The sequence below is a fragment of the Anopheles darlingi genome, chromosome 3, assembly GCF_943734745.1.
Source record: "Anopheles darlingi chromosome 3, idAnoDarlMG_H_01, whole genome shotgun sequence".
In the NCBI taxonomy this organism is placed as follows: domain Eukaryota; kingdom Metazoa; phylum Arthropoda; class Insecta; order Diptera; family Culicidae; genus Anopheles; species Anopheles darlingi.
In genome coordinates this window covers 69615968-69628467 of record NC_064875.1, presented here as the reverse complement: position 1 = coordinate 69628467, position 12500 = coordinate 69615968, and the positions used below count along the sequence as shown (strand labels likewise).

General features: G+C 51.3%; 1 protein-coding gene across 1 annotated transcript in view; it reads left to right on the top strand.

Moving 5' to 3' along the window:
* LOC125956843 (uncharacterized) overlaps positions 1–12500 on the top strand; it is a 157417-nt gene that overhangs the window by 128642 nt on the left and 16275 nt on the right. The window contains exon 2 of the mRNA XM_049689069.1: positions 7752–8850. Coding sequence (XP_049545026.1) covers positions 7752–8850 — 1099 coding nt within the window. The remainder of the gene's footprint in view (positions 1–7751; positions 8851–12500) is intronic.

Sequence of the window (12500 nt, the reverse complement as noted above, 5' to 3'; positions counted from 1 at the left end):
CATGGCATGGCAGCGCCTCGAGGGTGCACCCTCTGCGGAAGGATATGGGAATAACAATCAAAATAAATAAAAAGGACTCACCCTCTGTTTCTCTCTCGCTCTCTCTCGCATTTTCCGTTCAGAACTCAAACATCTGTGTGTCCGTTCTGTGGAGGAGTGAGTGCGAGTATGAAGCGAAGCGAAGAAAACAGATAAAATTGGGAATCGCGGAGGGTGTCTCTGGCTTAGTCTGGTAGTTTGCGGTAAGCCACTGTGTGGTCAGGACGTGCTTTCGGTTCGGTTTCGGTCTTCCGCGGACGCATGATCGTCCTGATTTATGTCGCACACTGGCCGTGGTATAAGTGTATCGCGCAAGAATCCCTACGAGTGATGATCTGCTAGAGAGATCATAAAAATCATCATCATCGTGTACGTGAGTGAAGTGGCATCAGGGATCGATTTTCGGCATCCTTTCGGTGGCCCCGAGTGAAAGTGAAAGGATGTGCGCAATTGTGTGAGGCTCTTTTGGGAATACAAAAGCTACGCACAGCAAACCGTTGGTGGTGCGGTCAGTTTACAGCAGCTGAAGATGGTTGTTTCGTGAACCTGTTCAATGGAGCGCACCGCTTCCCACCGATCTGTGGCTATGTAATTATGATTTTTCGGAGTGAAATTTGGAGCAAAACAAAGCACGATCGTGCTCCGAGAAGATCGAAGAAGGTGAACCAAGGCGTAACCGAGGCGAGTGCTTATTTGCCGTAAGCATCCAGATTGTGATAAGCTTAATTGATTGCGTTGAGCACAATTCGAAACGCTACTTTCAGGTAATGAACACGCAATATCATGATTAATACAACCGATCATTGTCTTTACTTTTTTCGACCGATACCGGATCGCTTGATAGCTCATTCAACGGGCTTATTACAGTACAGTGTGTGTCGCTTCTTGTTTGTCGATTTGTTTAGTGAAAGTTGTGCTTCACGCCATCTTGCGGTCTTGTAAGACAATCTGGCAGCGTATCATAAGAACAGAGCAGAAACCGGATCGGGAGTCATCTTAAGGTGTGCAAACAGAAACATAATGTTAAACACATAGTCATTCAACGAGAGTATTTGGAATCGTTTCACTTTCACCCTCCTCGACCGATTCTCCGCTCGGAGCGGCTGCATTTGTCTATCAACCTGGAAGCGTCAACCGGCGCCTGGCACTCTGTTGACAGACCAGTGTGCATCTGCCTGCTTCTACACCGTGTTCCCTCAGCTCAGCATGGCGACTTTGCCGGACAGAGAACTGGTGTTGGGCTGTGGCTGCGGCTGTCGGAACGTCCGCTGCGCACTTCGTGCTTGGCAAACATAAATCCGCTCGCCCAGCGAATGGGCACGTTTCCCGAATTACTTACGCTTTGCTCCGTGGACCACGTACCAGTGGATACATCCGGTACCGGTGCCGACGAATGATGGCACGTGTTTTGACATCTCTTCCTGCAATTCCATCCTGTCGCGCCTTTGAACGAAGGAAACGAACTCAACGATGCGAAAAGGATATTCAACAGAGAGATGAAATGATAAACAGAAGGGGAGAGAGAGAGAGAGCTTGTGGTTTGTTGCGAATCAATTATTCGTTTTATCTCTCCGCCGGAGAATTGCCCCTCCCTCTTCCGAACCAATATTGCCATTAACAGGGCCCCGGGGCCACTCAACATAAATAAAAAACCAAACACACACACACACACACACCAAGGGATTACATGCGGGGAAATCCGCGAGGAAAAAGTGCTGCAAATGGTCTCGCTAATCGAACCGATTGCCGCTGCTATTGACAAGTGGCCCACGGTTAAAGCCAAAGTTATTGCCAGCACTTTCATCACGGGGCCAGCCAACAGGTCTAATGTTGCGGATGCTTTGGCTGGTTTGGGGTGAGCATCAGCATGAAATGAACTCCTCCATCCGACCAATTACGGAAAGGAGTCTCGGCTTGGCACGTGTCGCGAGCCGGCCACACGACAGGAAACGTATGCACTTCGCACATCAAATTAAAGCTGACACACCGATTGGGAAGGGAGGGAGATGCCAGGGAAGTCCCAAGAAAGGGAGAAAGATGCGCGAAAGATCCCTATTCTCTTCTTCCACCGAGTTAGGGGAACGAAACGGAACTAGCAACAACAACAACAATGGCCAACGAGCAGCTCATCAAATCTGTAGGCGCAGAACTAATTTCATCGAACCGTTGGGGTGTGTGTGTGTGTTCGTTGGTTGCAACATGCGCAGAATGACCAGATGCAGCCGGTCGGTATCGTCGGCCAAATATTTATCCATCCATTCCACCTTCCGCCTGATGGCAATCATTTCCGGTACCGTTGCTGAAATTAAATTTCCGGTTCCTGGACCCACAAAATGGCGAATATTTTGGGTTGCGTATCTTTGTTCTGATCTGCTCGTGGTGAGAATCATCAACAGGGAAAGCAACATTTTCTGTAGCATCCTCTTGAGCAGCTGTCACCGTTAGCTGACTTCGATTTACAGAAGAAGAAGAAATGGATTTTACAATCCCTCCAGATCCATTCTTCCACAACCATTACTTTAATCTCTGCGCAATATGTTGCACCAAGTGTTTTGATTTAATTTTCACAAATTCATACCTTTTCGGATGCCGTAATGCCCACACACACACACTCTCGGTTAGCCCTAATCGACCGTCACTTCCTATTCATGGTCAATTGATTTTAAAGCCCTGCTAAGGCACCCTCTGCGTGATTGCGTCCCGATTGTGTGACAATCAGAGACCGACAATTATCCCGAGAGGGGTGTGCATTTCAAGGGGTGCATCCGCAGGGATGCAGAACACTTTACATCCGGAAACGACATTATGGCGTAATCGAGAAGGATGCAATCTCCACCCATTTTGATCCATTGTTGCCATCTATGCTAATTGATGATCTGATAAGCAGGCCAAGGCGCATATGGCGCCCCCTTCCGGGATCGAAGCTCATTACAACGCTTGTTGTTTGGCTGCCTTGGCCTTTATCCTCGTTCTCCGTGTTCCAGCCATGATTATCGTAAAAGGGTGGAGCTGAGTGATCAGTGAGGACAAACATCAATTAAAAAGAATTAAAAGACGTTTCGTTCTCGACCGCTGCAACCTTTTGCGCAACCTCTCCTTGTGTGGAGCGAACGTGCGAAGTGGAAATTAACTTATCTCGTGAAAGAAACTCCCGATCATCGGGTTGTTGCTGCCGCTGTTCGTGGTAGCAACAAAGTAGAGCAACGACGGTGTCAGTCGGCTGTGACCTAGCCGATGGGTGCTGCTTAGACCTTCAATGATCGCTTCCTAGCTTCACCATCTGTGCTCGATCGTTGGAAGGACGATGACGACGACGACGACCGACCGACGTCGTGATCCAGATGTTGCACAATGGTACGCCGTGTACCGCCGGGCCATCACTCGGGAGCCGCGGCCGTTATACAATGTCGACACGGTCTTGACGCGACCCCCGGTTGCCCGGTTGCCAGTTGAAAGGAAAAGTTCCGACAAGTAGTCGCACGTCACGGCGGATGGCTGCCTTCTGTGGCCATAGCAACCCTCGCTACTCTTCTCCGACCAGGCGACCCCGATCGAAATGACTTTTATTGCACTGCAACCCTTTGCGTGGTCTCTGGAGGTCAAACCGATAAGCGGTGTTGCCACTTCAGTAGTTGCATGTTTTGAAATTGGCCAACAACAGGGCCAACGGTGTTCCTGAAATGCAAATTGACCATCGTATAGTTGAAGCAAAGGGCCGATGACCTCGCCTTAGTTTGTTACAAACAATAGCCGGCAATCCGCTTGATCGAAAGCGCAAGTGGTCTCCTTAAAATCGATCAAAAAGCAATTTAACGAACGCAAGACAAGGGGCGTCTGGCGAAAATTAAGTAATTACCGACGAGCACACACACACACACACGCACGTGTGCGACGCTCATCGTTCCTAATTTCTAAGATTGGATCTCCTTGAAGTGAAGCCGACCGATAACCCGATGGCCGGGATTACATCATGCCAAAAAATCAAAATCAAAAGCAATTGAGACGCGGGCCACATGCGAAACCACCTCCTCCCTTTCCTCCTTAGACTACTCCTCCTCCTGCACAAATGAAAGGACACTAATTAAAGGCGTAGCTTACATCATTCCCTTCTCAGCGTTTGCTGGCGTATCCTAATCGGCGTATCCGCCAACGTAATGCCAGCCTGCCAGTGGGCTACCGGGCCAGTGTGTCCCAGTATAGTACCCGATCTTCCTGACCCCTTGCGGCGAAGCTGATCGTCGTCGTCGCCGTTACGCAATCACTTCTGGATGAAAGAGAATCCAAATCGCAAGCCAAGCCAGCTGATAAACGGTTTGGCAAGGAACCAACAGAGGGAGTGTGCACTATGGATCTGTGCGGAACTCCGCGCCGAGCGGTGCCAAGATGACGCACTAATCGCCGGGTATCGTGCCACGTCACCCTCTCGATTCCCACTTCCTGACCCCCACGGGACCACGGGACGGCGACTGACGTGCAAATTTTCGTTTCGTTTTTCTTCTTTCAAATCTCTCACTCACTCCACTCCGAGGGCGTGCGATCAGAGATCCGTGCTCCGTGCGCACCGCACCGCACCGCACCGCGAACCGATAGCTAATCCTCGCGTCCACGCGATCCTCGAGATCACGGTCCGGTCGGTCGGTCGGTTGGCCGCATATTATTTTATACTTTATCATCATTTTGCACGCCCCCCGGCGTGGTAGCGGGCGGTTCAAACGATGACTTGGCGCTCTTGTGGCCCCGGTCCCGGTTTAGGAGAGTGCAAGGGGGAGGAGTGGCAGGCCAGTTCGCGAAAAGGCGGGAGTCTTCTCGCGCAGCTGCCCATCTTGCTGATGCTGGAGAGCTGATTAGTGGTTGGCGTGTTGTGGCACCATGACCGTGTGTGGTGGTGGTGGCCCACTACATGCTGGTCTGTGTGCGCGTGCGCTCGTGTGTGTGTGTGTGCATGGCGGAACCGTGTGTGTACCGGGTGGTGGCGGTGGTAGTGAAAATTGAAATTAGTAATTACGATAATTGCTAAGGATCATAAATTAAACGAAACGAAATTGGCTTGCCATTTCGGTGCAGTCCTTCAGCTCCGAAGACCGGGAAGGCATTACTGGGTGCTGCTGTCTTCGACGAGGAAGCTACCAGGCCGGGTAAGACCAGGAAGATGAGTTAAGCGGTTAAATGAGTTTGTGACCAAGACCTTTGCTGCCGACGGAAGAGGTGACGTCGTCGTTTCCTGACATTCGCACCGTTTCGTAACATGAATCGCTGGCTATCTGAAGCCCTTGAGGTGTTTTGGTGTAGAATTATGAAATAGGAACAACATATTGTACTTGTTTGGTATAGAGAGTGACTTTAGAATGATCCTCGGTACCTCCAAACGGTTGTCTTCAATTGTAACTTCAACTTCACCTTCACTCGAGGTCCATAAATCATTTTAACCATCTTCAAATTACTTTTCAAACTCTTTCTGCTTTTCCTCTTAAACCCCAAATTGGTCTTATCTCTCACACATCGCGAGATGCGTGTTAGTGGCACTAGGAGTCAATATTAATGGACTCTCACTTTCAATGCAGCTGCAAAAATCGGTTCGCATTTGATTAATGAAAGAACTCTCACTGGCGCTTCACCAACAGAGACAGAGAGCGAGAGAGAGAGAGCGCCCTTCAGCTCCGTAAGGGCCGAGGCCGAGTGGTAACGTACCAGACTTTCCACATTTCCGACCCCGGAGGGCCGTAACGAGATCAGGGCCCTAGGGCCCGGAGGGCGAAAACATCGGGAACTGATTAATTGAATACGTTTTGTGTAATCTTATCATTCGGTGCGATCGCATCCCCGACGGACACCAGACCGACAACGAGGTCCAAGGTACAGACCACATCCCGTCCCGTCCCATCAGTGGCGCTCGCTCGGTGGTGGTTGATTAATTGGAGCTGAACCATCATCGCCGTGGCGCGCGTTAATGGCGCCCACTGGTGGTGGTGGCCACGAGTCCCACCCCGGCATGACGTCTAGGCCATCGCGTCTGACCGTTGTCCGTGGAATGTAGGAGTAGAGAGCTCAACCTCAAGTGGGTTCGGTTGTGAGCTCGATGAAATGTGCGATGAGTGTATCTGCGGAATCTGGAATTGATCTTGATGTGTGTGTGTATGTTTCTCCTGGCGGAACATCCAGACGCAAGCCCTTAACCCGCCATCACTTGTCATCTATGGCCACCACCCTGGGGTCGGTAAAAAGCTGATCCCTTTCGCTCTCTGCATCTCTCTCTCTCTCTCTTCGATCTCTCGACGAGTCGCACCTTCGAATGACGCTGCAACTTAATTGAGCAATTACAACCAATAAATCACGCCACGCAATCGATGATTAATGGAGGGTTTGCCCACTCGGAACAGGCCTCCGAGGCTGGCCTGACGCTCAGCAGGGTCCGGGCAGCACGGAGGGTCGAAGGTATCCCGAAAAAGCCCGTCCCGGGTGATCCCCGATCGCAGATCGCTCCGGATGGATCGAAATCGATCGACTTGAGGAAGGATCCGTGGTGGGTTTGAACGTGTGGTGAACGAAATCACGCCAAGGCCCGCGGTGTGCAGTGGACGGAGGAGGACGGACGCCCTTTTACCGGTGGCAGTGGATCGCGGCAACATCTTAATTATATCAATAAAATTCACCCCTCAAACTCTTGGCACGAAACATTTCTTGGTTTCTGTCTTGTGCGTTCAAGCTGGTCTGCTACTTCCACCAAAGCCGCGCGCACACACACAAAGGCCGATCGTGAGTTTTCGAAGGGCGTGTACCAACGATCCGTACGTACGGCGATGCACGTTGCAGGTGGCCCACGGGAGATGCGGGGCTGGCGTGTGTGATTAAAAACCGATTTTAGCCACCATTTCGTGCATTCGCTGCGATTGCATTTCCGTGTAAAGTTGATGCCATGGTTCCTTGGTTTTCCTCTCTTTCCGCAACAGTGGAAAAGGTACAATGTTTCGCTTTTTTTAACCGCCCCGAATAGCGTTTAAAACATTTAAACATGAATTTACGGGTTTGCTTTTTTTTCTGTTTTTTTGACTGCGGATTGCGATCGGCGGATTGCAATAAGAAACCCAGAGGCACACGGGGGAACGCCGGCTGTTCGATTGCAAATCTTCGGTGGCCGCACGTCCAACCCAAGCGCAAGGGAAGGGGGGGGGGGGTGAAGGGGCAGTTTCCGTTTGATAATTTATCAAAAGCCCCAGTCGCCGCCGCGCAAAGTAAAAACAATTTGCTTGCCAAGCCCGAGCGGCGCAAACCGCTGGCCCTGGATCGTGTGTCGGGGACCACCGTGGAGTGTGCTCGACTCTCTCTCTCTCTCTCCTTTCGCGGTCTCACTCTGACTGTGGTGCTCTATTTTCCTGTCAGGTACCGAGTGTGTGTGTGTGTGATGCGTGCGTGTGTAATTGGATCACGATGCGAGTGGAATGGAAATTAATTGGACAATTTCGTCGTCGTTCGCGATCCGCGATCCTCGGCGAGCCTCTGCGGCGGCACGTACAGTGCGATCACATGTTCTGCTACTTCGTTTTTGATATCTCCCGTGATTGTTTTACATTTAGTCGAGCATCGAGCAGAAAACATTGTCTTTCCGGTTCCGGTTCACTTCCCCGTCCGACGTTCTTTTTGCTTACTGCGATTTCTGGAATTTGGTTTTTAATAAACTTTTTCTTCTTCTTTCCCCTTTCTACTCGCATTCACAGAACCTGAGCTGGTGTGAAGGTTGGCCACTAGCCGTCCCGGGAGCCCTGGTGCTCCATCTGGGTGCCATTGATGAGTCGCTCGTCCGTGCGCAGGATACGTATCTTTGCATTCGTCCAGGCGAGCAGGATACCAGCAAAGCGGAGCTCTATGCCGTTTGGCGCCCAGCAGCAGCAGCTGCCGCACCATCAGCAGCCAATAGCGAAGAAACCGTTCCTGCTTCTGCTGCTTCGTCGATCGTGTACCGTCGATTGGATCCGCTGCGCGATCCGATCACCCCGCTAGCCGTGGAGATGCTGACGGAAGATCTGGCCGGTCTGCTGCAGAACCTTCTGGTCGGCATCGAGCGGGCAATCAGCCGCGTTCCGCTAGAGGATCTCTCCTTTCCACTCACACCACCAGCACCAGCAGCTGAACCGGATGAAACAGCTGGCACACTGCCGGCGGAATCCGGTGATACCGGCACCGAGGCTGGTGCCGAGACTGGTGGTGGTGGTGGTGGCCGTTACATTGTTTGCCCCGGAACGCCCAAGATCGGTTTGAAGCGGCGCGAACTGATCACCAAAAACAACAACAGCAGCAAACTGCTCATCAGCAGCAAGTACACGCAGCTGAAGCACCGCCCGGCACCGGCCACCGTAACGGTCACTTCCGGTGCCAATGGGACGGAACACAGCCAGCCAGCAACCCGGATAGTGGCTGGTGTCCCACCAGCGGCAATCCCCGTCGCAACGGCAGCCGCCAGCGATGACAGTTCCGCCACGATCGGCGTGGCGATCGTCGCCAATCAAACGGATCTGGGAAAAAGTGAAAATCTCGCACCAATCATCATCGGCAGCGGCGGCGGCGGCGGCTCCGTCAGCGGTAATCAGCGTAATGATGGTTTGAGCGTAACCATCTGTGACACTGGAGGTGGTGCCGGGGGTGGTGGCAGTGGAGGTGATAATCACCAATCACACCAATCGACATTGGCTGACATTGGAGCACAGACGACGACGACGGCGACGTCGACGCTGCCACTGTTCTGTCTCGGTGGTTCCTTTCCACACATTGACAGCGACGAGGAGAGTACCGATGACCAGAAGAAGGTTGAAACCGCAGGTAAGATGCTGGCCGTCTGCATTTCCTTCCCTCCTGATTTCAGGTTATGTAATACTCGCGATCTGCACCGAACGAGTGATCGTCGAGGCATTTCCCTTCAGAACTGGTACCGAGAATGAGGTCAAACCATTTAAGCGAACCGGACGCAACGGCGTGTGCCTGTCTGTCTGTGTGTGTGTGTATGTGCGACATCAAAGCTAGTGCCGCGCTCGCATGGTGCTCGTGGCCAGCGCCAGCTCGTGGTCAATGAAAATGCATTTTCCCCTTTGAATCTCATCCAGTCATCCAGTTACGCGATAGACTTGATGATGTGTCGATGACTTTGCCGCTTTTCTTACCACCGCTGCTGCTGCTGCTGCTGCTGCTCCTGACCTACAAAAGGAAGGGCACGGGGCCAGGCCAGGGAAAACCGGAACGTTACGCGACGCACGCGTCTCTGCAACGTAACGGGATGCAGTCCTAATGGCGATGGTATGGCGGCAAAGAATTTACATTCCGCCGGTGGAGAGACCGAGGAACCGAGGGGGAAGGGGTCGATGATGCAGATAATGATGGCCACTCATAAAGGAGAATCTAATTCTGTACGAGTCTCCGGTCCTCCTGGCGAGGAACGAGTTGCAGTTTAATTATCTCGCTGTCCGTTTTCGGTGGCCACGATTAACTGTTTTGAGAGCTGAGAATGAAAATCCAATCCAATGTTCGTTTATGGTCTCCATCGAATGTTCCGCCGCTGATGATGAGGGTGATTATTCTTTCTTCGATCGCGCGCGCGCGCCGAAGAAAGGCGGCCGTGGCGGCGATTGCATCTCGCAATCGAAAGAGCTGCGCTGTGTAAGCGACGAACCCCGATGCGGTTTCAAGTGGAGAGCGCAATTGGTCTGTGCGGACCTTTGCGCCGCCGGACCGCCGGACCATCATTTCGTGGTCCATTAATTGGTTAAGCGTTCGAGTTTTTTTATCGTTTTATTGGATTGTTTTCGATTGAAGTTCAAGTCCCCGTTGGCAGGAAGTTTCTTCGTTTCTCCGATTGAACGCACGAACACTCATTTCAAGCTGGTAAACTCCGGTAATGGCTGGCAATTGTGCTGAGCTCCATCCTCATCACCATCACCACACGCTGTCGGTCGCGGTCGTGGTAGAGCATGCGAGCGGCGGGATGCAAATTGTGCGCGCCATTTAATGATGACAAATGTGCTAAGCACACGGTGACAGATGTTTTTGCGTGTCGCCAACAAGCCATGCACACGGGTCTGCGCTGGTCTAGACATGGCGTGGTGCGTTCGGAACTGTGTTGCAATTAGCATAACGGGCCGTTTAAAGAGTGACAAAGAGAGAAGGAGAGAGAGAGAGATCCAGCGTGCAAGACTGCTTGAAGCGTAACAGTCAGTCGGTGATATGTATGGAAACGGTTGCATCTTTCGCACGATTTGTGTGTCACCACCACCACCACCACCAGCACTAACAGCAGCCGCGAGGTGACATAATGACCGTCATTTGTTGATCTACTTTCTCGGTTGGAAGTGGATTTGCGGAACAAGACGCGCTGAGGTCACGGAGGTAATCACTTTAGCGATGATTTGATCAACCATTTTGAGTGACAGCATTTAAATCGGGGCAGAGGGGAATCGTACACCGAAATGGCATTCCTGGTGACCTAGACAATCCTCTGGAGCCAGATCTACTTCTCCGCCAGACCACACATGTAAATGCGCATGATCATGATAGCAACATTCCGTTAAGAACTGGTAAAAACAAATTGAAATAAGGTTGCTATCGTGACCCAGCACGGTTAAGATGGAAGAAACTTTCTTTCAAATCGGGATAAGAAGTTGCTCTTATTACGTTCGGTTGGAAATTCGGTGTAAAGAACTTTCAAAAATTTTCTCGGTTCGTTTATAAGATTCAAGAAAGCAAGAAATATTCTTAAATGACCGATTCTCGACTGTATTTTTATTTTATCACCATTTTTTATACCCTGTTGCGATTTGAAAAGAAGGAAAATATTCTATTTAAATTGTTTAATATAAAATTTTCATTTAAATAAAGTATCGCAACTCTCCAAATGATAGGTAATGAATGTTTCTTAACTTTGAATGCTGCTATCGTGGCCACCTTCAGCGCCTTTTCCTGGAAGGTTGGGTAAGCGGAAGCACACGTTAGGCGAGGACATGATCGCTCTCCCGGTCACTCGAAAGAGCTCGGATGGTCACGACGACGACGACGTTTTGCGCATAACATCCTGTCACAAGTCCAGGTCAGCAAAGTCCTCGAGAAACTGGCAGCCGTGATGATGATTTGCGGTAATTAAACCCATCGTTCTCCACTTCCCCGGCCGCCGATTGGTTGATCAGCGCGCGCGCACGGGGGGCTTTCAAAATACATCAAAATCTTCACTGACATGACGCGGTGCGTGGCGTCATTTCCGCAACTCCAGGCACGGTGCTTCCGGCGATTGACATTTATCTTCACCTTCCCCTCTCCCGCTTTTGGGCGGGGGTGCCAGTGTCTGCGCCGCCGAGGCGTTGGCAGGCTTGGGGTAAACCGCATCATCATCGATCATCGATGCTGGTGGCTGTTGCGCGTTCGATCGAGATCAGATTCACGACATCGGAGCGATCGCAACGATCACCACCACCACCACCGCTGCTGCTGCTGCTGCTGCTGTTTCCTGTCAATGCCAGGGATTAACGCTTTTCCGTTCCGGCGTGTGATAGAATTGCAGCGACGATGCGATCGATGCAGAAGCGGTTGCAATATGATACTCTCTCGATTGCCGCTGATGATTGATCGACGACGATCGAACACATAATACCGAGGGAATCGCAGACAACGGGCCTGTCAGCTCGCAGAACATGAGCATTGTGATAGTGCAGCGAAGAGACGAGCAATTGGCTGTCGATCTTTGAACCTCCCGGATGACAACGCACTCCCGCACCCTGACTGCTGCATTCCTAAGCAACAGCAGCAGCAGCAGCAGAAGGCTTTGCTTCGTTGGTTTCCTGGAAACATTCCGGAAGCGTTTTTATGAAATCGGAGAAGCTGTTGAACTCTTGCGGTCAATGGGTATCGTAAAGGCTCCTCCAAAATGGAAGGTACAGAGAGCGAGGAGGTTTCGTGAGAAATTGAGCTTATTGTACATCAATCATAATGTTGTGAGAGGCCTATTGGAGAGTCGAAAAGAGCCCCCAAAAGATTCACCGCCAAAAAAAATGCCATTCCACGGGCAGCGGCGGCGTCGTCGCTTGGGTTCATCAACGTCACTCATAAATCACCGACCGACTGACCCACTTGCGAGCATGTAGATATGCCGGTGAGGGTATCTACACATATCGCGTTCCGTCTTCAAAGAATGGTGTAAATTGGTTGCCTTTTCATTCCACTCGAGGGGTCTGTGTTGACAGCGGGGGAACTCCACCGAATATCGTTTCCCATTCGGGGACGGACCACCCAAAAGGGTCATCGAAGGGTGCGTGTGTCCGTGTGTGTGATGATGACCGCCAAATTACCGGTCCCACACGTAGGCGTATGACACCATAGTCCTCTTCACGGTCATGTCGATCACCTGCTGGGTTGTTGTGACCCAAACCAACCACACACACTGGCACACACGCACTCGCGGGAACCTTTGTCAGCCTGTCCGAACCTTCTTC